This window comes from Onychostruthus taczanowskii, unplaced genomic scaffold, assembly GCF_017590055.1.
Source record: "Onychostruthus taczanowskii isolate IOZ18803 unplaced genomic scaffold, ASM1759005v1 scaffold157, whole genome shotgun sequence".
Taxonomy (NCBI): domain Eukaryota; kingdom Metazoa; phylum Chordata; class Aves; order Passeriformes; family Passeridae; genus Onychostruthus; species Onychostruthus taczanowskii.
This window is the reverse complement of record NW_024498762.1, coordinates 532,255-556,542: the sequence shown is the minus strand read 5'-3', so window position 1 is coordinate 556,542 and position 24,288 is coordinate 532,255. Positions and strand designations below refer to the sequence as shown.

General features: G+C 49.3%; 1 protein-coding gene across 5 annotated transcripts in view; it reads left to right on the top strand.

Moving 5' to 3' along the window:
* Positions 1-24,288, top strand: part of KCNQ2 (potassium voltage-gated channel subfamily Q member 2) — a 64,334-nt gene that overhangs the window by 502 nt on the left and 39,544 nt on the right. For all 5 annotated transcript variants that reach the window (XM_041399154.1, XM_041399155.1, XM_041399153.1 and 2 more), the window contains exons 2-3: positions 22,402-22,492; positions 23,324-23,450. In XM_041399154.1, the coding sequence (XP_041255088.1) occupies positions 22,402-22,492; positions 23,324-23,450 (218 nt within the window). The remainder of the gene's footprint in view (positions 1-22,401; positions 22,493-23,323; positions 23,451-24,288) is intronic.

Below are 24,288 nucleotides of genomic sequence, written 5' to 3'. Positions count from 1 at the left end.
CGCTCCCCCACATCCTCCCCGAGATCAGTCGGGCCGCCCGGCCGGGCCGCCGCTGCATCCCGCATCCCGCATCCCTCGCCCCAGCCCAGGCGGTGCCCGGGGACGGGGCGGTGATGGCCATCCGGGGAAGGGGGCGGGGGGGAGAAGCTGTCCCTGCAGAGCTGGGGGGTGGCTCCCAGGAGAGGTGAGCTGCACCGAGCCCCTGTCTCCCCCTGCCCGCTCCTGCTTGCGGGGGAAGGGGCTGCTCATGCGGTCGGTGCAGCGGGAGTGATGGGTAGCGACTGTTCCTCCGTCTTGCTTGAAATCACCATAGCAATGCTGTGAGCACAGGAACAAAAAGCTCTGCTCAGGCACCGTCTCTCCTCCCCCCCACCCCCCAGCATCCTTCCCTCCCCGGCCCCATCTTTGCCTGCTGGGTGGCTGCAGTCGGTTTGGGGCCGGGGTTGGTTCTGGGGCTCTACTCAGGGTTCTGGAGGTATTTCTTGTCCCCGGTGGGAAGCGTCTGAATGGGAGATGTGTCTAGAAAGAAATGCTAATCAGTGTCTGGGTCTCCTTGCCTGTACAGCCGAGCGGTAAACAAAGGAGCATCCCTGGGTGCTCATCTCCCTCGGGTACCCGGGTTTTGGGCAGAAATGGCCCAGCTGACCCGCGTTTGGCAGAAGGATTCCCTGAATCTCTGAAGCATTGCTGCATAGGAGTGCAGATGACTTCCCGTTGTTCCCAGGATTGCAAAGGGAGGGTCAAGATAAATCTCGGTGTTACTGCAACTCCCTTCCCTCTGGGACTTTCCACAGTCCCACCGGGCTCTTCTGCAGGCCTGGGCTCAGGCTGAGGTTCATGTACCCTTGGTGCCAATGCTTTTTTTGTTTTGTTTTTGTGGTTTTCCTCATGGCCAGAGCCTCTGTCAGCCACAGCAAAAGGATTTTTGGGGCCTTTTCTGTTTTTTTTCCCCCCTCCATCCTTTTGCTCTTATGCTGCTGTAAGATAAGGAGTTGGGATGTGCTTTCTGCTCCTCAGCCATTTTGTACATTGAGGCCTTCCCTGGAGGTGTTGGTGGGACCGGTGGGAGAGGGGAGATCCTTGCTGGGTGGAAGGGGGAGGTTTGCCAAGCGCTGCAGCGAGCTGGGGTCCTTGGAGAAGCTCCTCTCCCCAGGGAAATGGGAGAGGAGAAGTGAGAGCATCTGTGGAGCTCAGCTGCAGCTACCAGGAGGAGTGTGAAGTCCAGCACTGGGCATCCTGAGCACCTTTCATGCTCCTGCCCATCCTCTGGAGTTGTGGGTGGTTTGTGTCGCAAAATCTTCCAGAATGGTGTGGAGGGGCCGAGTGCTCACGCTGGGAGCTGGGTTATTGCCTGTGTGTGCACTGAGGGTGGGATGTTGTGTGCAAGGTTCTGTTAAATACACGTGAGACCCCAGCCGGGGGACACTGGGGTGGCAGTGACGGGGATGGAAGGGGCTGAACACCAAATGACAAACAGCAGGGGTAGCTCTGGCTGTGAGGGCTTTACAAACATCTTTGGCTTCTTCAGCTGCTCTGGCTTAACTTCTGACCTGTTTGCCTCTCTGCAGTGGCATTTGCTTGGGCAGCCAGGAGTGCTCCCAGGGCAGGAGCAGGGTCACCCCAAACTGCCCTGTTCCCTGTGCCAGGCTGCTCCCAGTACCCCTTGGCTCTCACCACGTAGCTGCATCCCCTCAGCCCAAGCAGCTGCATTTGTTCTGGGCTTGTGACTCCACTTGTATATGCTGTGGCACCACAGGGAGCCTGTAAAACCAGCATCTGCCCCCATCCCTCACGCACCTGCTGGGAAATGGAGGCTGAATCCAGGGCTGAAGTGGTAATTGCACCAATGTCTGTGAAGAGTTGGTGATATCATCCTTTTTTTACAGTGTATTGGGAAGTTCTATAGACTCCAGTTTTCTGTACTGTACCCAGGACAGGTTTAGCCTTGGCAGTTTGCCGTTACAGCTCTGGAAGAGCTGAAGGATATGGGAACCTTCACACAAAGCTGCCAGGATAAGCTCATGCCTCAGTTATCCCCCCTTGCTGCCCGGGTGAGCCTGGCATGGCCTGTGCCAGGTCTGGGAGTGTTGGAATGGGTTTTGTAACTGGAAGTCAGTAATGCAGACAGACAGGACAGATGAAAAGCTTATTCAAAGGTGTGAGAGGATGACAAGCCTGCCTCAAGGTCACAAAGTTTGTGTGGAAGGGCTGGAGCCATTGCCATGTGCCAAAGGCCAGTGCAGTGCCCTACCTGTGCTATTGGGGTTCCTCTGACCCCTTGTGCCCCAAACCTCATTTTGTGACAAAGCCTGGAGCACAAAAGCACCTTTAGCCCTCATCCTGCAGGAATGGGAGTCCTGAATCAGGCTGTGGATGAGGGTACCCTGTCCTGCCACTGACCTGGCTTCAGTCAGCCCTCTCTAGTGCCAGCACCCCAATTTCCCCGCTCCTGCTGCTCACAGGGACTTCCTTGCATGAAGATTTATTTCCAGTGTGAGTGAGTTTGTGATGCTGCAAGGCTGGGTTTTATCTCACAGAGATGCTTGCAGCCCCAGCTGCCTTTGCAGGCACGGAGCTGCTCCAGGGCTGCTCAAGGCAGCTCCCTGCACCCAAAGCCAAGACAAAAACTATTGGGACTCTTCCAGCAAGGAGATGTTTTAATAAATATGAGAGGTGCCTCTGGGTAAGCACCTCTGCTAAATTCCTGCCTGCAGAGGCCCAGGCTGGTTCTGCATGGGATTCTGCATTGATGCTCTGCCTTGAGAAGCCTGTGCAGGTTGCATTTATTTCCAGTGCTGCATCCTAGATCCAATCCATCTGATTTCATTCCCCACCTCTTCCTGCTGTCGATCATTCCCTTTCTCACCATTTCATGCATAAGAAATCAGGGAAATTCAAACCAGGGAATCTCTCACTCCCCCAGCCCTGGTCTCATCTCAGATGTTGCCTCTCTAAAAGCAGAGCCGTTACCTCTGTGAGCAAAAGCAGGATTTTATAATTCTGTGTTATGATTCATTTTTGTACTTAATAGCTCTTCCTACACTGATACAACTGGGTGACCTGCTCTTGGGAGCTGTGTGTATGATATATATGATATATAATATATATTTTGCATAACCCCATGGACAGCTGAGCCTGGTGGGCCCCATTTTTGAGTGCAGCTAGAGGTGCTCTCTGGCTCCCAGAAGTCTGAGCCTCCTTTAATTCTTTAATTCTCACCTTCTCCTAATATTTCTTATTTCTCTCAGTACCTTTCTTTTCTATTTCTTGCCACCTTTTTTTTTCTCCTTTTTTTTTTTTTTTTTTTGACAAATCCTTCACATTGCAGCACATGGCTTCGTTCTGTTCAAGGCTGAGCTGAAACTTGAAAAGTTGAGCTGTGTCTAAAGAGCAGGTCAGGCTTTTTGAGGGGTGCAGTAGCACTTAGACCTCAATCTAGTTCTTTGTACAGGTAGGCATTTGGCTCCTAAAAGTTTTCCATTTTATTACTCTGAATGATTCTTTTTTTCCTTCTAGTGCTTTTGACTTGGTTTCTGTCACCTGTCATGTGCACAGGAAGGGTTTAATACTTGAAAGTGATTTTTTGTCCCTATCTGCCATCTTATTTCAGGAGGGATCACTGTGCCAGCCTAAGCAAGGTGCTCACACTGGGCTCCCCCATGGTCTGAGGTGTCTGGAGACACATTTGCTGATCCCTGGGTGAGCTGCTCAGCTTTGGTCCCTGAGCTGAAGAAGGGGCTGCATTTGGACCAGTGGCAAGAAAACAGCCTGGGTTCAGGCACTTTTAAAGCTGTGTGCTCAGGAACCAACATAATTCTTGCATTTCCTACTTAGAATTTACAACCCTAATGCATCTCTTTAACTGTGTTAAAAATAGTTTGGGTGCATTTTTCATCTGCATACTGTGCACCATACATTTAGTTAATTAAGCAAGTGCATGGACTTAAATTATAATAAAGAGGAACATTTCCTCCCTGTCTAATTCCATTCAAATTTCCTTGTGCCATCCCTATTCCATTTGTTCTTCCCTTTTCACCCAGGCAGGCCACCTCTGTCTCCAGTGCCCTGCCTGCATCCTGGCATGGCCATGGCTGGCACAGGGGAGCACAGAGAGTGGATGAGGTGCTTCCCTGGAGTTCCAGGGTTTCTCTTTGCAGAAGTGGCCTCTTTTGTGACTTCTTTCACTCAGAGCTGATGGTTATTTCACATAGATCCATTCCCAGATAATCTGTTACACCGGAATTTGGGGTGAATGTCGTCTGACAGTCTCGATTGTCCATCCCCAGACCCTGAGGAGTGGTGGTTCATGGCAAGCCCTCACCCTCAGACAGGGTTGTTGGGGCAGGTACGATGCCACCCAACCCAGCCCATCCACCAGTGACCCCTCCTGGATTCCCCTGCCCACCTCCAGGCTGAGTGGGATGAAGGGGCCAGTGCAGATCTCCTGCAGGTGCTGAGCTTCATGGACCTGCTGGGCTCTGACCTCCAGAGCTTCTGCCCTGAGCTGAGGGGTGGTGTCTGAAATAAATGGACAGGAGATCTTTTGATGCCTTTATTAAAAAGAATCAGCTCAGGTGGGGAGAAACCGACGGGTCGCGCCCATGCCGCAGTCGCTCCCAGGAATGACACGGAGGAGGAGGATGATGATGATGATGCAGCTATGTCCGCTGGTCTGCAGGCAGAGCTGGGGATTCCATCCTCACAGGAGATTAGGAGATTCCCGCCTTTTCAGTTTAACATTTCGGGTCCTCTCTCCAGTTAACATCTTTTCAGGTGAGGGTGAGAAGTAAAAAGGATCTTAGCAGGTACTGGACTACGTTCCTCATCCTTAGACATCACTTAGGTCTTTTAATTCTATGTTGACTCGTTGTTTTTAGGGTTTTTTTTCCTGGAAAGTTACAAAATTCAGTGAAATGCATTCTGATCTGCATACTAGCTCTGAGGTCACACCGTTCTCCTGGTACCTGCAGGGCGTCACTCCCTGGCAAGCATCAGGGGGACAATGGTTAATCACCAACAACTAACAGGTAATTGAAGAAGAACTCTCAACAATGAAGCTAACTTAACTTAATTTGTTTTAACTCTGCAACCTTAAAAAAATAGGTAACTTTTTATCCATAACAGTGTCCACCCCAGGAGCAGGGGACCTTCCTGGTGGGATGCCTCACGAGCTCCTCTCCAGCTGCTTAGTCAGAGCTTGGTGGGAGCAACCTGATTTCAGTCGCTTTAATGTGTCACGTTCCAGCCATCATATTCACCCCACACTGACATTAAGGAAATGAAAAACAAGCTGATCCCCTGGGTGACCTCCTTTTTGTGCTGCAAAACACCTCAACCAGATGAGTCTTGCTGTGGTTTGATGTGTTAAAGAAGGAATAACCCAAAATGCAAGCCCAAAATTCTGTACTAAAGGGAAGATGGGCATAGCTCAAAAAGATATAGTTACAAAAATCAGGTTTCTTGATTTTTTTTTTTTTTTTGCATTGCAGCACAAGGAAAGGGTGACAGGGTGAGACACTGTGCCCAGGTGAGCAGAGCACAGGGTTTGCCAGGCATCAGTGGTGCTCACAAGGATAAAAAACCTGTAAATTTAGTGTTTGGCTTCTGGGAGTTAAGCAGCAAACACTTAGCCCTGCATAACCCTTTTTAAGGTAGCCCAAATGCTCACTGGTTTCTTAGTTCATGAGGAACAGATTGTTCTTTAAATTGTGGTGACAGGGAGATATGCCAGTCCCTTTTCCTGCCGTGTAATCTCCTGTGGAACAGATATGGTAGAGCTGAGAAAGGTGGGGAGTGGTTCCTACAGAGGATTAATGGCCTGTCCCTGTTGGTGTGGTGCCCCTGCACATCAAAGAGAGGAATCTCCAGCACTGAGACACGCATTTCTTTAGAGTAGTGCAATGATTTTTCACCCCTGATGGTCCAAAAGGAACCGCTTTGCAAAACCAGATTGTTGTGGTGGTCTGGACTGAGTTTCATGAATGTATTTAGAATGCATTTAGAGTGTATTTAGATGTACTTGACGAGTGAAAAAAATGGCACAACCAGTGCAGAAGGACAGGGGGTGCAGGGTGCTCCTCCACCATACCTTTAAATGGCTCCTAATCAGGTTGCAGGACAAAAAGATTTGGGCTGTTCTGACAGCACCTGTGATGAAAGATGATTCCACCAGGACTGCAAGAGTAGACATTTCGATGTAAATTTTGTTTTCCACTGAGAGCAATCTGTGTGATGAGCACCTTGTGGGAGCTTGCTCTCTCCCTGAAGCTGTGGTGACCTCGGCTCCCCACGTGGCTCTCGTGGCCTTTTCCTGGGCAAGCTGCAAACTCAGCCTCCTGTGACACTGGCAGCAGAGGTGTCTTGGGGGCGTCCTGGGCATTTATTGTGAGGCACTGAAATAATTACTGTGGTGTTGGATGGGGAGTATCTCGCAGCAGGAACTGGCTGGGATGGCAAGAGCTGCTTCTTTACAGCCTTGGGGCATCTTGGCTGTACAGCTGTCAGTCAATGAGGGGAGGCAGAGAGCTCCTGCAGAACTCTCTGCTCTCTCTTCGGCACCACTCCAGCCTTTTAATGTGCTTTTTAGATGTGTGGAAAAGTTTTGGTGTTGGTAAGCATCCATAAGGTGATTTTTTTTTTTTTTTAGTGGATTGGATGTCAAAGAGCTGCCTTTTCCAAGAGAGGCAGCAAGGAGACCTCTGGAATCTTCTCACCTCTCACTCTTGCTGCTGTAGGGAGGTGATTTAAAGCTACATCAGAGTCACTGGGGTGGCTGGGTGCAAGCCCTTGTGACTGAGTAGTCATTTGATTTGTCTTGGGATCTATAATGTCCAGATGTTTAAGGTGCAGTGGGCTTTCATTGTGAATTTGGTGATGCTCAGACACTTACTGGATTCCTCATGAAAATCCCACAGCAGCCTCAGTGCAGGGTTAGGTGGGCAGGTTTGCCTTCTGGAGGTGCCCATGGCTCTCTGTCGATGGCAGAGGGAGCCTGACTTCTCTTGAAGACCTTAGTGAGAGCTGGGTGGGAGCAGTGCAGGCAAGGAGGAGAGAAGACAGAGCCTGGCATGATTTTAAACTGAAAAACAGGAGTGAGAGGAGGCATCTCCCACCATCTGGCATAGCCTGTGGGAGCTGGGGTGCTCAGAGGCAGAACTGCACTGTGGACACCCCAGCAGGTAAGGTGAAGGGGAGAGATGAGGCTGATCCACATTGAAACGGGGTGACCTGGATCTGAGATCCACCTTTGAGAAGTGGTTCTGAGAAAGGAATCTTTGTAGCAAGCCCTGGTCGACTCTTCTGATCTGCAAGCAAGACTGGGAAAAACCAGCATCCACCAAGCCTTGTTGACACCGATTGTAGTTCCCAAGCAGCTCCAGTTGTGTTTCAGACTGAAGTGCCCAGGTGCCATCTTCATCCAGAGATCCTCCTTTTCCTATTGCCACCCCCGGGACAGTGGAACAGGGAAAAGAAACAAGAGGACAGGCAAAGGCAGAGGGAATCACTGAGTTAGGAGGGAACTGCTGTCTGTCTGAACTTCCTGGCAGCCCATCGTGGCTGGTGCTTGCTGTCTTCAGGACAGATTTTGCCTTCCGGAGGGTCTTTCCCAAGCATTCACAAATTCCTCATTTGTAAACAAACCCTGATCTGCCTGGCAGTTCTGCTCTCTCGTTTAGAGCTCTGCCAGCCCTGGGGAGGTGACAGTGTGGGAGCAAATTAGGGCTGGGGCGGCAGCAGAGCTGCTGTCACGCACTGCAAGGGATGAGCACAGCAGGGCAGGCGCTCCTAACGCAGCTTCCACAGCCAGCCTGTCACTCTCCATGAAGTTATCATGATGCCCAGGAAAAAAATAAGCTATCAGAAATCCTGGCTCAAGGGTGGCTTGTGGACACCTCGTGTGTCTCCTGTGTGAGGGGAGCAGCTTTTGTGTCCGGGCACCTGCTGTGTCTGTTTCTTGCAGATTTGGTGTGGTGGAAAAAACTAATATGGGGTGCAAAGGAAAAAGAAAAGTTAAAGTGAATAGAAAGGGGAAAATATTATTCTATTAAAATTACAGCAGTGTGCAAGCACCCCTAAGGGGAGTAAAAGTCTACAGCTTATCTTCTGCCCATCAAATCAAAAAGAGCCAGTCCCTACTGGAAGACTTGGTGTACTGAGCATCCAAGACACAGAAAAGGCATAAAACAAAGTGTTGGGGCACTGCTGGTAAATGCTCTCTTTGCTCCACTTTTCTTTTTAACAGCATTTCCTGTCAGCTGATTTGCTTTTGGATTGGTGTTTTGGTTTCTGTCTGTGCTCCTTGGGTTTGCAAAGGAAGGTGGGGTTGGCTTTGGGCAGCCTGAGAAGCTCAGCAGGGCTGACTCTGGGCTGGGAGGATGAAGGTGGCACCTTCTCAATGACAGGATCACCCACAGAGGGACAGTTTGCTGTGATCTCACTGTTCGTTACAGATGCAGCACAGAGAGGGCTGTGAATGGGTCTTATTGGCTTTCTCCTGTTGGGTTGTTACATGTGGCAGTGAAATGACAGCTCTGGGAGATGTTCTCCTGCATGTTTATGGGCTTGTGCTCAACTCAGAGTCTCAGAGTGGCCATTAATTTGGTTTGTGCTTGCTGGGAGATTCGTTAACTCATCTGAAGAATGTAGTAAGGGATGTAAGAGCACACCATCTTTCACTCAAGAGGAGAGCAAAATAGGTAAATATAAATATCTGTATATTATAGCTGGACAAACAGCTGGAGTGAGGCTCTCTTTCCTCCTGCCACTTCAAGCCATATGGTGATTCAGCCTGAGTGCTTCCAGGAGGGGCAGTGGAAAACAGAACCTCTCCCTAATAACAAGGACTACTCAGTGCTCTTGAGGCAGGTAGACTGCAGGAAGGGCTTAGGCTGGTGTGACCATTGCCTCAATGTTGGACATTGTTATTTTTGAGTGGTTATTCGTCCTTCCTCTTCCTTTATGCCTGGCAAGTTTGGAAATGCCAAGTCTTGCCCAGTTGACCTCTTGCTAGGCCTTCCTCCAAGCTTTCTGGGGTTTATTAGCAATGATTTGTGCTTTAAGGACTGGTGAGATTCCTGAGTCATCCCCTTAGGCAGGGAGCTATTTATTTCAGTGTGTGTGTTACACTCCCTGGGAGTGGGTGTCTCTCTTCCGCTTTTGGATCCTGCCCTGACACTATATAAAGACTCCAGGCTTGAATGAGCAACAAAACCAACCCTCAAACTGGCTCCATCCTTTGGGAGGTCCGTGCTGCTGATCCCATCTCTCCTGGCTGCAGGAGCATGGCTGTTTGGAGCATGGGTAGGAGCTTGCATGGGATGTTTGTCCATCTCGGGGTGTGGAGCTGCTGGGACAGCTCCTGGGGACCTGAGCGTGCTGCATGTCCTTGTCCAGGAGCAGATCTTGCTCTCCAGTGGCTCATGGCTGAGCGGGAGGTGGGATTTGTACCTTTTTTTTTTTTTCCCCAGAGGTTTCTCTGCTGATCCTGCTGGGTTTTCAATTAGTGGGGGTTTCATTATTTAGAAGAGATGAGGTGTTGAGTGGCTGTAGGTCTCTGTTGGTATCACAGCAGGGACTGGAGGAGCCATGGGCAAACGTGGGTGGGCTCCTCTGAGACACTGCCAGCGCAGGAATTTTTGTTGTGTCCTTTTCCCCAGGAAGGGCCTTTCCAGACACACCCCATGCCTGCAGAAAGCTGCCCTGCAATGAATTTGGGGGGGAAGGAGTAGCACCTCTCTGGGACCTGCACAGAAGCCAGCCTGCTAATGGCAGTGCTCATCCAAAAGCTGACTTCACACCCAATTAAGCATCACCCTGAGCCAGAGGGACAAGTCCTCATGTCATTATGTCTTGAACTCAATTGCTGGCACTTCATGAGGGCTATGTCTCCACAGCCTGAGGGAACGGAGCATTTAATCCGTATCAGCACTAAAGAAACTTGGTAAATGTGATCTCTGGTTTGGTTCTTGTGGGCAGGGGATGCACATCTCTGTCATGGTCTTTTTCTTAGTTATGGCTATTCCTGTAAGGAAGGGAAAAGTCTTAGAGAGAAGGAGAATTTCCTTAGCTCTTCATAATTTAGCAGAGTTTTGCATTGAATTTTTCTTCTCCACGTTTTCTTCTTTTAACATCTTGATGTTTTTAATGCTATTCTTAATTAGCAGCTTCTTGCTTATCGTGCCAGCTAATGAGGGATAGGAAGAATTTCTGCACTGACCTTTTGTAGCTGATGATGTTTTTCTTTTCTGCAACAGAAAACAGATGTAATTATGTAATTTGAAACTTTCTCTAAGCTGCCCCTCCAGACCCAGAGGCTGCACCCTCCCTCTGCCAAGGCAGTTGTGGGTGGTGGGAGCACCTCAACTCTTATTAAATGGCACAGAGAGAGCTGCTGAGGCTTGCTGTGAGGATCAGCAGATTAATGGGATGAATAGAATCATAGCATTGCATTAGAAGGGATCCTAAAGCTCCTCTTGTGCCATCCCCCCCGCCATGGGCAGGGACACCTTCCACTATCCCAGGTTGCTCCAAGCCCTGTCCAGCCTGGCCTTGGACACTTCCAGGGACGGGGCAGCCACAGCTGCTCTGGGCAGCCTGTGCCAGGGCCTGCCCACCCTCACAGGGAAGAATTTCTTCCTAATATTTAACCTAATCCTGTCCTCTGTCAGTTCAGATAACACCATGCGGGCATCAAACTCGGTTTTAAATTGGGGTTATAAGTGTAGGAAAAGGTAATAGAAGTGTCTGAATAAAACAAATAAATAGGACTGTAAAGTTGTTTCTCTCTTACTGTTTTTACCAGGTGGTGGGGATGTAAACATCTACAACTGTGTGGAGCATATCCCAACCTTGGGTCTCCACCCAAGATTTGGAATAGCCAAATTTAGGAGACCTACTAATAATTCAGGGCTTGATCTAGCCTGGACTTGGCCCATCCATGTGCAAGAACTTGGGCACCTGGGGAGCACCTGCACCAAACCTGCCATTTTTGGTTCCCCTCTTTGCAGACAGCCTTTTGTGGGTGTGTGTTTGGCAGAGAGCACCTGCCCAAACCCCAGCCTGCTGAACTGAACCTCCAAGAGGAGTTCAGTCCTCTCTGGCCTTGCTCTTTCCCCTCTGGGAGGTGATGGCCATTGAAAATCACAGAGCAATTCATGAAGGTAATGAATTGCCTCCCCATCTGTTTCTGGGGAAATGCATCTACCCTGCAGCCACATCCCTGTGGAACGTGTTGGGAAGAGTGGCTGGAGTCAAGCCTGACCCTGTGATGGCATTCCCTGCTGGCTGCAGTGGCCTGGTGGGATGTGCATCCCATCTGGATGAGCCCAGGGCAGCAGCATCAGGCACAGGCCTGATGGGCTTGCTCACTTATTTTCCATTTGCTAAAAGACAGCAGAAATTAAATGAAGATTAATTAAACTTTCTTTTCCCCCTCCTTCCTGCTTCCTCTTGCTCTTTGCTGTTTCTAGGGAAGACTGAAAATATCTGCTGGAGAGGAAGCTGAGCTCTGAGCATCCTTTCACGAGTGCAGCATATGGCTCCCATGGGACTGCAGGGAAAGGCCCTCTAATTATGGGGAAAGTCCTGTGAGGCCAGGTTACACAACCAGCATGGAGCTGCTCCTGCTTTGGTTCAGCAGCAGGCTGAGGATGCTGTGACTCCAGATACTGTGACTTCCACGGTGCCAGGTTATAAATTGTGCTCTGGAAGTGCTGTTCCCACATCCCATCACCTCCCCCTGCAGATGACAGTGGCCCTGGCAAACCTGCCTGGCTGTGTTAGACCCAGGACTGTACCTCTAGCTTAGAGAAGGTGCGGATGCAGAGAGGAGACCCAGGGCCAGCTGCAGATCCAGGCAGCTGCTGAGCTCAGTGCTGGTTTCCTGTGGCTCCTGGAGCCTGCAGTCCTGGCTGCAGTTTGCTGTAATTCCCAAGGTCAGATCTGTGCTCGCTGCCTGGAAGGAATGGGTGGTACCTGCAGCTCTGCAAGAGATGGTTTGAGCAGCACAAACCCAGCCGTGGTCCTGCTGTTGGTCATTCCCTTGCTGCAGCAGGGTCTTGCCCCACAGCTGGGCACATCTGTGTGTGCCTGCACCAGGCACCTGCAGCATCCCCGAGTGGAGCTGCTGGATGTGACCCAGGCGGGAGATTCCCTGTTTTTCCAGAGAATGAGCTGTGGAAGCTGCCTTGGGAGCAAGCTGGGAATTTGATGCCTGCTGCCAGGCTGGCTCTGATTTCCTCTGGAGCCCAGGGGAGAAGCACCATCTCCTTCTCCTGTTCCCGGGCTAAGCTGCAGCAGCTCTCCCAGGCAGCAGTACAGCGATGCCGCAGGGCTGGGGGAGCTGCTGGGGGACTTAGATCATGCCTGAGAAAAGGGGGTTAAAAGCAGGTTTTTGCAAGCCTTTGCCTGCCATTTTAAACGGGAAGGATGTTTCCCTGGCAACGAGATGGATGCTTCCCAGCAGAGCATATGGCTTCCATCGACTTTGATTTACCAGCGTGTTGAAATGGCAGCTAGATAATCTCTCTCCAGCTTTACTGTGTCCATGCCATGTGTCCCTGTTCCTTAGGAGTTTTTAAAGGGTCCAGCCCCTGCAGTGCTGCCCCTGCTCCGGTCCCAGGGCTGGGGTTGCTGGGGTCCCATGCCAGGGCTGGTTTGGGGACCTTTGCAAACAGGGACCTGCACAGAAGACCTGAGCATCACCCAGAGCAAGGAGATGGAGGGTGGGAAGGAAAACCTTCCTTGCCTCTGCTGCTTTTCCCCAGCCAAGCAGCTCCTCCTCCTCAGAGATTATAATCCACAGACCTCTCTTCCTATTCTCCTCCCTGCTTTAAATCATTTTTAGATGTTTTCCACCTTTCACCACACAATCATCTGCCTCCTGCAGCTTGCTATTTATTGTTGTGTTTACTGGCACAGGGAAATAAGTAGAGGGAACAAACCTGTCATTTGCTGTGCGGGGGAACGTGGGGGAGCTGCTTTCTGGGAGCTCGTGGCTTTCCCAGGCTGGCTGGTGTGTGCCAGCCCCATGGAGCTCATGTGGCAGCGTCCTTTGAGGGGCAAAAATGGGGGAAGAGGTTCTTATCCCCACTGCTGCCCATCACTGTAGCAAACTTGATGAAAATCAGCCAGCAGGTCCAGATTTTCGGTAGAGACAGGGAGGCAGCCAGACAGAGCATTTGTGTGAGGCTCTTCCATTGTCAGGGGATCCACAGAGGTTTGGTCACCACCTGGTTGGTGCTGTCTGAGCCTGATTCCCATCTGCCCATGTCTGGGTGCTTCATAGCAATGAGCAGCAGTGAGGGACGGCTGTGGGGTTTGGGAGCTGGCTGGGTAATGTAGCCTCCCCTGAAGTGGAGAGGTTGTGCTGACCTGTGAACTGCTGCATTGCAGGGACAGCTGGGGGGCACATGCACCATTCCTCCCCTCTTCCACTGATGGAGATTTTGGGGAAGTGAGGTAATGTCACCTTTTTTGCAGGTATCCAGGTGAGCACAAAAGCCCTGGCCTGCATGTGCTGGCTCTCAACCCCAGCCCTGCTTGCAGCAGGCTCCCAAAGCTGCCCAGTTCAAACGAGGCTCCCTCATTAACTGAGCTTGCCTTGATCTCCTGTGGCAGGCCCATGGCTTTCCTCCCCTTTCTGCAGGGTTCAGCTTTCTGGGCAGTCTCTCCCTCTGCAAAAGGTTCTCAGTGTGTGAGCTGTCCTCTCCTGCTCCCATCCACACCTGGCCATCCACCTGCAGAATCTGGGTTTTGCCAGAGAAGAAGTGAGAGGTGACAGAAGTGATTAATTTTCCTTTGGTGCTGGGGATTAATGTATCAGGTGAAGAGAGAGGCTGTGCCCTGGCAGAGCTGGCACTGTCTGTGCAGGTGTCACGAGCTGCCCTGAGCCAAGGAGGTGCCCATGTGGGTGGTCCAGGATGATGTCCCCATGGCTCCTGGGGAGCACAAATCTGCCTGCTGCTCAGGGAAACTTTGCTGACAGAGAGGAAAAGGTGGAAGAGGACTTTTGAATTCAGAGTTGCAGTTTTGGGAGTCTCAAAATAGTTCTGTTAGTGGTGAAGTTGAGCAGGGATTGACTGGCAGCTGGTGTGGTGTTCTCATCTCCCTGCGGCATAACTGTGCTGGTTCAGCAATTTTTTAGGGCTAAAGAGCACTGTCTTCTAAATGCTGAGCTCTCCAAAGATCCAAGTTTGTTTTGTGTCCCTTCACCCTGGGCAGCTCCTCTGGGCTGCCTGTCTGCATGGCCCAGATGCTGCTCCTGGAAAAAATGTCCCCATGTTGACAGGAGCAGCTTCACAGGCATGGAAACACCAGGGCTGTGTTCTGCCACCCTGCTGTGGAGGACCATGATGTCCTACCAACGTGGGGAGGGGATGCAGAACTCCAAAACTACCACTGGACCTTTATTTCAGTTTGTTGGACCTAATCCTGCATTGTCTTTGCCAAACTCAGGTGTCTCTCGGTCATTGCAGGGTTTGGACTCAGCTGAGCTGGAGCCTCTTCTGTGGCAGTGCAGCCCCCTTGGCTTTTAGGGAGTTATTCCTGATTTGTGCTGGAGTGGGTGAGAGGGAATGTCAATCCAAATTATTGTGGAATTTCTGTTATTCCTCAGGTTACATTTTTTTTACCCAGGTTGGGAGTCATAATATTTGGGGGACTGAAATCAGAAGGCTGTAAGCCAATTCTTTTGCACATTGCCTGTGAGCTCCTGCTCACTACCTGGCACAAGAGAGGTAAAATTAAACAGATGTTGAAATTACCAACTCTTACATTTTATATGGACAGTTTGTAAACATTTCCTTATTTTTCCCAAGATTCTGTTAATTAAACAAACAAATGAACAAATGAAATTAGCAGGGCTTTGGTAATCCTTGCATTTTACACTTTGGTGTTATCCATTAGCCTCTGGTTCTCAGAAACCACATCCTTGTCTTCTGATGATCAAGGAATGAAGCTGGGGATGAGGCCTGGGAAGTGACTGGGCATCTGCGTGCCTCCAGCATTGCCAGTATCTCAGCCATTCTCCTTCACTCTTAGCTGGGAGGGAGCCCAAGAGCAGCAGTTGTGGGGTCCTGCTTTTACAGGAGCACAAGCCAAGGGCCTCCCCCATGGGGAAACAGAGGTTTTTAAAGGCAGCACAAGGATTTGGAGCCATTTAGTTGCCTTCTGTGGGTCTGGACAGTTCTGATGGCTCCTGAGAACTGCTGAGCCCCTGTGGCAGCAGGTCCCTAAGGATGCTCTCAGCAAGGAGTTTTGGTTTTGAGGTGCTGAAATTCGTGGTGCTGTAGAACTAGTGCCAAGGCAGAGATGGGGAAGGGAACCTGCGGAAGCTCAGGAGGATGGAGCTCATCCTTTGTGGGCAGGAAACCTCGGGCTCCAGCTGAATCCCTGCTTCTGGGACAGACCTTTGAAAAACCAGCTACTATTCCTGTCTGTTGCAGGAACCAGCCCGATTGGAGACAATCTTCCTATCTGCAATTAGACCAGAGCCTATTTTTGTATATCACATTCCCTCGAGGAATGTTTAGATGAGATGCAGCATTACATTTTATAGGGACAGCTTTCTTTTAACCCAGTTCTAGAGCTCACCTCAGATCAAGTGACTTGCCCAGGTCAGACAGAGGAGTTTGACTTCAGCAAGAAGAATTTTAATTCCTGCCTGCTCCAGCCATGCAGCATTTCCTTGGCTTCTGAAATTTATTTTTCTTGAGGTGTTGCAGAAAAGCAAGGCTTAAGAAACAGAAATAACTTGATCTTCAAATAGGGATAAAGGTTGGATCAGGAAGGTTTGTATTCCTGTGCTCACTAGCAGTGATTTCTCCAGGGTGGGGAGGAAGCAGAGGCTCTTTTGGGGGAATACCCTGTGGGATGAAAGAGAGACAGTGCTCAGATTTCAATCTGAATAATGTGGGTATTGCATGAGACAGCAACTTTCCCTCACATTAAAATCAATGAACATGATCTGAATAAATGCCTGCACAGACATTTTAAGAATTACTTAAATGTCCAATATTTTATACTCTTAATTTACCTCCCAATGCACTGTAATTGCACCGTGGGCTTTAGGATTCTCTCCCATGAACCATTTCTGCAGCTGCATGAATATATTTCTCCCCACCAAATTTTTTGAAAGAAAGCCTCAGCCCAGCAGAGCTGGATCCCAGCAGGAACAGACTCTTCTGGCAGGTGCACAGGCTTGATTAATACTTTGGGTTTTCCTCCAGACATCTGGCTCCTCTGAGGCTGCGTGTGCAGGGCGAGGAGAATACGCAGACAAGCATTTCCAAGTGATTCATTCTGGGTGAGGACAAAGCAGAACATTGGAGCTAGAACTTTGCATGCAGTCATTATTATTAATAAGGCTTTTATTCAGCCTGAGTTAAATGATTAGAGCCAGCCTGTAAAAAACCCAAGCAATTCCTTACATTTAACTCCTTTTCCCACTGTAAGGGTTCAGATCTTGATCTCCATTCCCTGGCATTTCCAGACAGCTTTTGTTCTTTGAGGCTTCAATCCAGAAAAGCTCTTAAGCTCACTCTTGCTCCTAAGTGTGAGGATACACAATCCTTTGCTGGACTTAGGACAAATTATTTCATCGAAACCCAATTTCAGCTCAAATTCCTGCAGCCTATGGGTTTGGGTCAGGACTCTGGCACTCCTGTTACAAGCAAGGGCAAAAGGCTGGAGGAGCTTTTGGAGTGGAAACTGATTTCAGAAGTGGTGGATATTGAAGGAAAAATTTCCTAAATCCTGCTTTTATTTCTGAGAAATATGCTTCCTCAGTAGGAGGGAGGCAGGGAAAGAGGTTTTCTTGTGACTTGGTTGTGCCACTTTGCCATGGTCTTACAGGGGGATTTCACAGATGTGTGGATGTGGCACTTGGGGACATGGTTTAGTGGCCTTGGCAGTGCTGGGGAAGGGTTGGACTCAAAGATCCTGGAGGGCTTTTTCAGCCTAAGTCATTCTATGATTTTCCTTCCCATCCCAGGGCCAGCCCTTTAACATGGATCTCTGAGAGCTGTTTCTCTGTAGCCTGATGAATTCTCACCTCCCAGCACAGCATTTAAAGCCTCATTGTGCTCACCACAGCCTTCTCTGGAATGCTGCTTTGGTCATCTGGAGATGCTCCAGGGCTCCTTTCAGACCACCTGCTCCAGTGGAAGGAGTCAGCCCCAAGGCAGGGACTTAGAATTAGGTGATCTTTAAGGTCCTTTTCAACCCAGACCATTCCACAGTTCACCCCACAGTCCTCAGTGCCCTTTATGGCTTTGTACAAGCAAGGGTTTCTTATCAAGGCTGCTCAGGCATCACCTGAGTGCACTGAGAATGCACAGGAGCTGTAAATGTTGTCCCAGACAGGCCTTTGATAGTGATTTATTAAAAAGTTTATAAACCATGACATTCCCTGCCTTGGAGCCAGCCACTGTGCTCATCACAAACAAAGTTTCATACCCACATGGATGCTCAGGGATCCTCCAGGCTCATCCAAGGAGCAAAATCCCAGCACAGAGGATGGGGTTGGGCATGGCCAAACCTGAGGGGACTGAGATGCCTTCAGGAGTTATTTTTGGGAAGGAGAGCATTTATTAAGGAACAGCACCAAAAGGCAGGACTCTCCACTTCTATTTCCAGCTCTTCTAGTGACAGATTTTGCCTTGGGAGATGATTTTGGCTGAGACCAAGTGATGTGGGAACCCGGAGTGAGGTATTTAGGCTTCTATTCAGCCTTGGAAATGAGCAGCCAGGTTACAAGTCACAGCAGGATTGCTTACATGAATAAAGATGATGGATGCTCCTGGCTAAGGGTAGGTGCCATACGACAAAGTTTTTATCCCTGGAAAAGTCATGGCTTTCTCAGCATTTTGCTTCTGACTCAATGGAGGTTTAAATTGAGCTGCAAATACTCCCATTCTGATTTTGAGGCTTCTGAGCACTAAAAGGCATTTGCCAACCTCTGTTCCTCTTTGCTGTGGATGCCCTTTCACCTTCACTTATTGTCATTTCTCTATTTTCCTGGCCTTTGATTTACATCAAAGTTTTAGGTACTTGAACTGCAGGGTTTTACAGAGCCCACAGCAAGTGGATTTACTGGGATTGCACATAAGCACGTCAGTTTTGTTTTAGCACAATTATCAATGCCTTGTTTACATCCCCAAAGTAATTTTCAAGTGTTTTAAATGTTTTAAGTTGCTTTTCATTGTGCAGCTCTTGAATGCCTATAGTGAAATACTCCTTCCTTTCCAGCTTTGCCCCTTCTAATTAAACAAATCATTAATAGCCTTTTCCAATTCCAGGGAAAGCCGTCAAAGTGGGCAACAAGCACTGTGGTTTCTTACAAGCTTCTGTCACCTCCTTGTGTTGTATCCATCTCCATCACATCCAGGAACCCAGCTGCTAATTAGTGGTGCTCCATCAGAGGAACCCCAACATTTCTGAATGTCAGTGAATGTTATTTGAATAGGAGTATTTCAGGAATAAATTTAGAGGCCTTTTAAAATTCTTATGTAAATGGGCATGTAGATTCCAAGGGGGTTTCTTTTGGAAGGCAAATTAGATGATTAACCTGAGGAGCTTTATGATGATTCCATCATGTGCTTTCACTGAGGAAGAAAAATAAAAAAGAGAAGGACAATCTTTCGTGTTTCATGCATTTTAAGTATTTTTATTTCCAAGGGGGAGTTCAGTCATTCCTTTTTCTGTTGCTAACCTGAAGCACAGTGGATATGAATTCTGGATATGCAGATTTTGTGCTGGGATTTAAAAACTGTAATAAGAAGCTTGCACAGGTGTTTTAAGTCAACATAACCTTTGGATGTAAAGTCAGACTTTGGAGGTCTTTGGATTTACTGGTATTAGCAGCAGTCAGATTTGTACAGCTGAGTCTTGGCTGAGCTTAAAGGTCTCAGCAACAGGTGTGGGGGATACCAGAGCAGCAGAAGGTGCTGGGGGCCTGCAGGAATGAGAGGTGGGTGAGAAAATCCAATGAGATGTCCTTATCCAACAGGCTGGAGACAGATCTCTCCTTCCTGTCACTCTGGAGAGGACACAGTGGTCCCAAACCACCCTGAACCTGTCCTGAGTTTTGGGGATGCTGGGTGCTGACTCCAGCCAGGCATCAGGCAGGACCTGTGTGCTCAGGAGGAGGATATTGTCTTCTCCAATGTTCCAAGAAGAATTGGCATCTTTAATGTAAAAATCATTAGATGGGACCTAATTAATGTTCGTTATTGCAAACTAACATTTCCCAGAGTCAGGCTGCAGACGTAATTTACTTTCATTAGATAGGTAGCTTTAAAAATTAGATTCACCCCAACTGCTACACTATTTATTGGCTTGTTTCCCTTTCCTTAGCTATCCATTATTATCTGAAGCCCTTTCCTGATCTGTCTGGGTAGATTAGGTGGAATTAAAGCAGAGTCCAGCTCTGAGGATACATGCCCTGATGTGCACGTACCTCTCAGCTTTCACTCCTCTACAGATCCCTCAAAGCCTCCCAGGAGCCACACAGACCTCAACCCCCCAAATGCAGTTTCCTTACAGAAAGGTGCCATTCTCTGAGTCTCCTTTTCCAGCCCCCCAGAGGCTGGTGGGCCACACAGGAGCTGCATCACCCTGGAGCTATTTTGGGATGCGTGTGCAGCTCATCCTGTGCTGATCCTGCATCCCTTGCTGGCAGGACTGCTCCTTACCTGCTGGCTGGGACAGGGAGATCCCTTACCTGTTGGGACTGAGCCAGGGCAGGTTTTGTCCCTGTGGGATTTGGCCATGGATCTCCCATGCTCTGCTGGAGAAGCTGGTGCATTCCCTGCTGCCTCCTGTGCTCGGCAGAGCTGTAATTAATGCTGGCCCTGCCAGCCTCATCTGCATCAGGTCTCCCTGGCAATGGAAGCCCTGGGGAGCCCAGAGTGGAAATTGCAGCAGCTCTGAGCTGGCCCTGGGGAGCTGAGGAGCACAGAGAGGCTGGGGATGAGGCTGCAGGGATGTGCTGGAAGGGGGAGAAGCAGCACCCAGGTGTCCAACTGCTCCTGCAGCACCTGGAGCTGCCCCAGCCTCCCCATAACCACGGATTTCACAATCCATCCTTGGGATTTGAAGTGATAAAGCAATTTCTATTCCTTCCCCCCTCCCATCAATATCTGTCAGCTTAACATACAGGAGTCCTCTTTTATTTTTTGTGGTGTGTGTCCCTGCCAGGACTCATGAGTTGATACTGGCTTTATTCTGGATCCATCCAAGGTGATCAACTGAGCAAACACAGTGTGCAAGCCTGCTCTGATATTGGCATTTTGCTTTTGGCCCTCCCTCAGGCACTTTACAGTAATGTTTGGTCACAAAAGTAAATACAGCTCACATTCTACTTCTTTAATCAGAAAATGCAGAATTCTCTTTTCCCTTGATCCATTTCCATTATAGTTATTTTTTTGTTGGTTTGTTTTCCCTCTTTCTTCTCTCATTGATTATTCATTTGTTTCTCACTTCAGCACAGAAGTTTGCAGCAAAATCTGGGCCATTCCAGGAGTGCAGCAACCTAGTTGCAGCTCTGGAGTGTGGGATTCTGCTCCCCCTGCCACGGTGTGGGCAGCAGTGGGGCCCTCCTCCAGCTCCCAGGGCATGGCCCCAGCAGTGTGGAGGATGTTGGGATGGATGGATGGATGGATGGATGGATGGATGGATGGATGGATGGATGGATGGAGCCCATCTGACTGCAGGGCAGGTTGTGGTGGGATTGTTTATGGCAAGGGTTTTAAGAGACCAGCTTGGAGAGAAAAATATTGAAGTGGGATCTGGACAAGGCATTGAGTGACATCAGTGACATCGTGAGTGGGATTGCAAGTGAGGTTTTCTTACTCTCCTGAGGCTGTTTCAAGTGTCTGCACACCAAATCTGGTGTGAGCAGTGAGAAATCAGGCAATTATCTCCTTGATGCTGGATTTATCTTGTGGCTTGATAAAGCTCAGCCTTGGCTGAGATGGCTCTGAAGGTCCCTCGCCTCCTTCAGAGAAAAGTCTCTTCCTCACCACCACGTTTCAGCCTGTGGTTTGAATAAATACTGCAAATCTCCCTATTTTTACTTGTTACTGTGACATTAATGGTCACTGCAAAGCCACAAGCACGACCTGGTGGTGTGAAACTCCTTTTCTTTATTCACCAAAAAGCAACAGACCCCACCAGCAGAACCAAACCTTATAAATATTCACAATGCAGTTTGTAGGAATGTGAGACAAAGTCAGACAGATGAATTATTTAATGCTCTTAAAGAATGCAGCTTTTAGTTTCTCCTTGCACTGGCCTACTTTATTGTATTAGTAAATCGATCCTGAGTAAATTAATTTCCCTGCTTTTGCTGGAGCAAGCAGTGGGCAGGGGTGGCAGCCTCCATCCTTGAGCAGATGCCAGGACACCTCAGCAGCTGCAGATTCAGGCGCTGAGTGTCAGAAGAGAGCCGAGCTCCTGTCACTCATTCTGTGCCCTTTGATTTGCATCAGAACATCCAGCACTGGGCAGCCTGGATGGGGGCAGGCAGTGAGTGACAGGCTGGGCTGGCACTGCCCAGGCTGCTCCTGGGAGGCTGCCCGTGGATGGAGATGTCAGTGCTGGGGTTTGAGCATCTCTCTGATTTTGTGGTAAATTGGAGGCTGAGTTGATATCGAGGTTGTATCCCCAGAGCTTGTGGTAGGATGAGGATTCTTTTGTCCCTGAAGAGCTGGGACAGAGACCAGCCCAGCTCTCTCCCCAGTGCCAGCAGCACCAAAGTCACATTCCCTTGAGCTGGATCAAAGCCCTCTTCTGTTCCATGTCTGGCCACAGAAGAGCAGACTAACAACCACCCACCTCCCAGTGATGCCCCAGCAAACCCGAAAAGTCACCAGTCTTTCCAGGCAGCAGGGAATTGGTGTGGAGTACCTGCCTGACAAAGGAACATTAAATCCACCCAAAAATGTCCTGTTCTGGCAAGAATCGCAGCACCACTTCTGTGTGAGTTTTTGTGGATGTAAATGCATAAGTAGAGCCCCATGCTCTCAGGCCATGCTCCCACTCCTCAGCCAGTCTGCTCCCCTCTTATCCCAGTTAGAAATGCCCCTGCTCATTTGGGTGCTTTTGGATGTGTGTTGCTGAAAGAGCTGACACTTCCTAGGAGAAAAAAATGTCAGAAGTGATCAGAGCAGCCAGCTGGAAGGGGAACTGGACTGGCACTGGCCAAACTGGGGATAGTCCAGTGGGTCCATCCACACATAACCCTTCCACTTAGCAAAACTGGGCACTTGACTTACACTTTCTACTTTCTGTGCAGTAAATACTCAGAGAGAAATATATCTAAAATTGCTCTCTGAGTTCGTTGGATGAATATGAAAATTTACTGCCATTAAGACTGACCTTTTCTCTTTTTGTGTTCTTTAGTTTTCTACTAGTGTTCTCCTGCCTGGTGCTGTCCGTCTTTTCCACCATTGATGAGTACCAGAACAGCTCAGAAGGGGCTCTTTACATCCTGGTAAGTGGGGGCTGACAGTGAGGTATTAAAATAAGGTCATAACCACAAAAAATCCTGAGATGGGGTGTTTGAGGCAAGAATTTAAGCTGTCCCTTGTGAGAAGGGGACCACTCAGGCCTGTGGGTCAGGAATGGGAAAAAATTGTTAAAAATCTGGGGTTGCTGGATTCACCATCTCCTCTCCTTTTGTCTGTTTTCCTCTTCCCCATTCCTGCCCTACATCAAATCAAAAGGTGCTCCAGACTAATTAGGGCTTCACTGGGTTTGACACATGAGAAAGGTGAGACAAGATCTCAGAGGGAAGGGGGCATTCACAGGATATTCAGGTGGAGATGGAAAGAGCTGGTGTGGCATCAAGGGATGGAGGATTTACACCATGCCTGCACCAGATCTCCCAGCACACACAGGCAACCAGCCTGTTTTCTAGGGAAAAAGCTGAAATCCCCTTTTGTCATCCTCTAGAATTATTCCTGTTCAGTGATTCCCATCTCTGCTCTTCCCTCTGCATTAACTGAGTTGAGTCCAGGAGACTGGTGGTAGAGAGACAGCGAGGTGTTTATCAGTCCTGTGGTGGGGGAACAAGCACAATATGAGGAGGTGTAAAACTCCAGTTCATGACTACAACGTGCAGCACCTCTCAGCACGCTGGGGAGGAGGAGGGAAGACACAGAAGCAGAGATCTGATGATCTCTCCAGCCTGGGCTCTCTGTCGAGTGGTGCAGACTGCTCAGTGCTGTATTTTCTGAGGTCGTGGGTTTCTCCTGGATTCCGGAGCATGCTCTCCACCATCCTTTTTCCCCCACTAATGGCACTGTCCTCCTTCTCCTCGCAGGAAATTGTCACCATTGTGGTGTTTGGGGTGGAATACTTTGTGCGGATCTGGGCCGCCGGCTGCTGCTGCCGGTACCGGGGCTGGAGGGGACGCTTGAAATTTGCCCGCAAGCCTTTCTGTGTCATTGGTAAGAGCTGAGTGCCTGCGTGAGATTCCCCAGTCCGGGATGGCCATTCCAAGCACTGGCTTGCATGGTGCTCCAGTGTCTTGCATGTGTTTTGGGGGTTAAATTTCAACTGCTTCATGCTCACCTTGAGAAAGGGAAAAAACCCCAAAGGCATAATCCATGTCCTAATCCATGGCCATGCTTTTTGTTACTTGTCACAGGGCTCTCCCTGTTTTCTGCTGGCCTGGGAGCCATCCCAGTGCCCTGCATACCTCAAGTGTCACTGACAGCTGTCCACAGCCACAGAAACAGGGTTGAGCCAGGAGAAGCTGAGCACAGGAATCTGGAATCCTGCAATCCTGCGTCCAGCCTCCACACCAAATTGTTCCCAAGTCATTGAGACTCCGTGTCTCACTTTGCCTTCCCTGATGCTGATGAGCTGCCTCACAAGGGAGCTGTGAGGCTTAATTAATTATTGTTTGTAAAGCACTCAGTGAGTCTCCTGTGAGAGGGGCCATCTGGGCACAGCAGTGATATTTTCTGGGATTAGAAATGGACAGAGTGGCCGTGCCCTTCGCTATGGAAGCTGCCTTTGGGAGCTGGCAATGGTCATGTGCAGGATTTCAGTTTATTCCACAGAAAAACACTCTTATAAAATTTGTGTAGCAAATCAGAGAAGAGGGAAGTTCATGGGATGTTTGATATGTATTGAGCAAGACTTTTTTTCTTGGCCAATTTCTTGGACTTTCTTTGTCCTTAAGCACCTTAGGACTGCTATGGAGGATGTATGGATTTTCATTCCCAGTTTAGATGGGGGAATTCCCTGCTCTGTGTAAAGGTAGCTATGGCTGATAAAAGA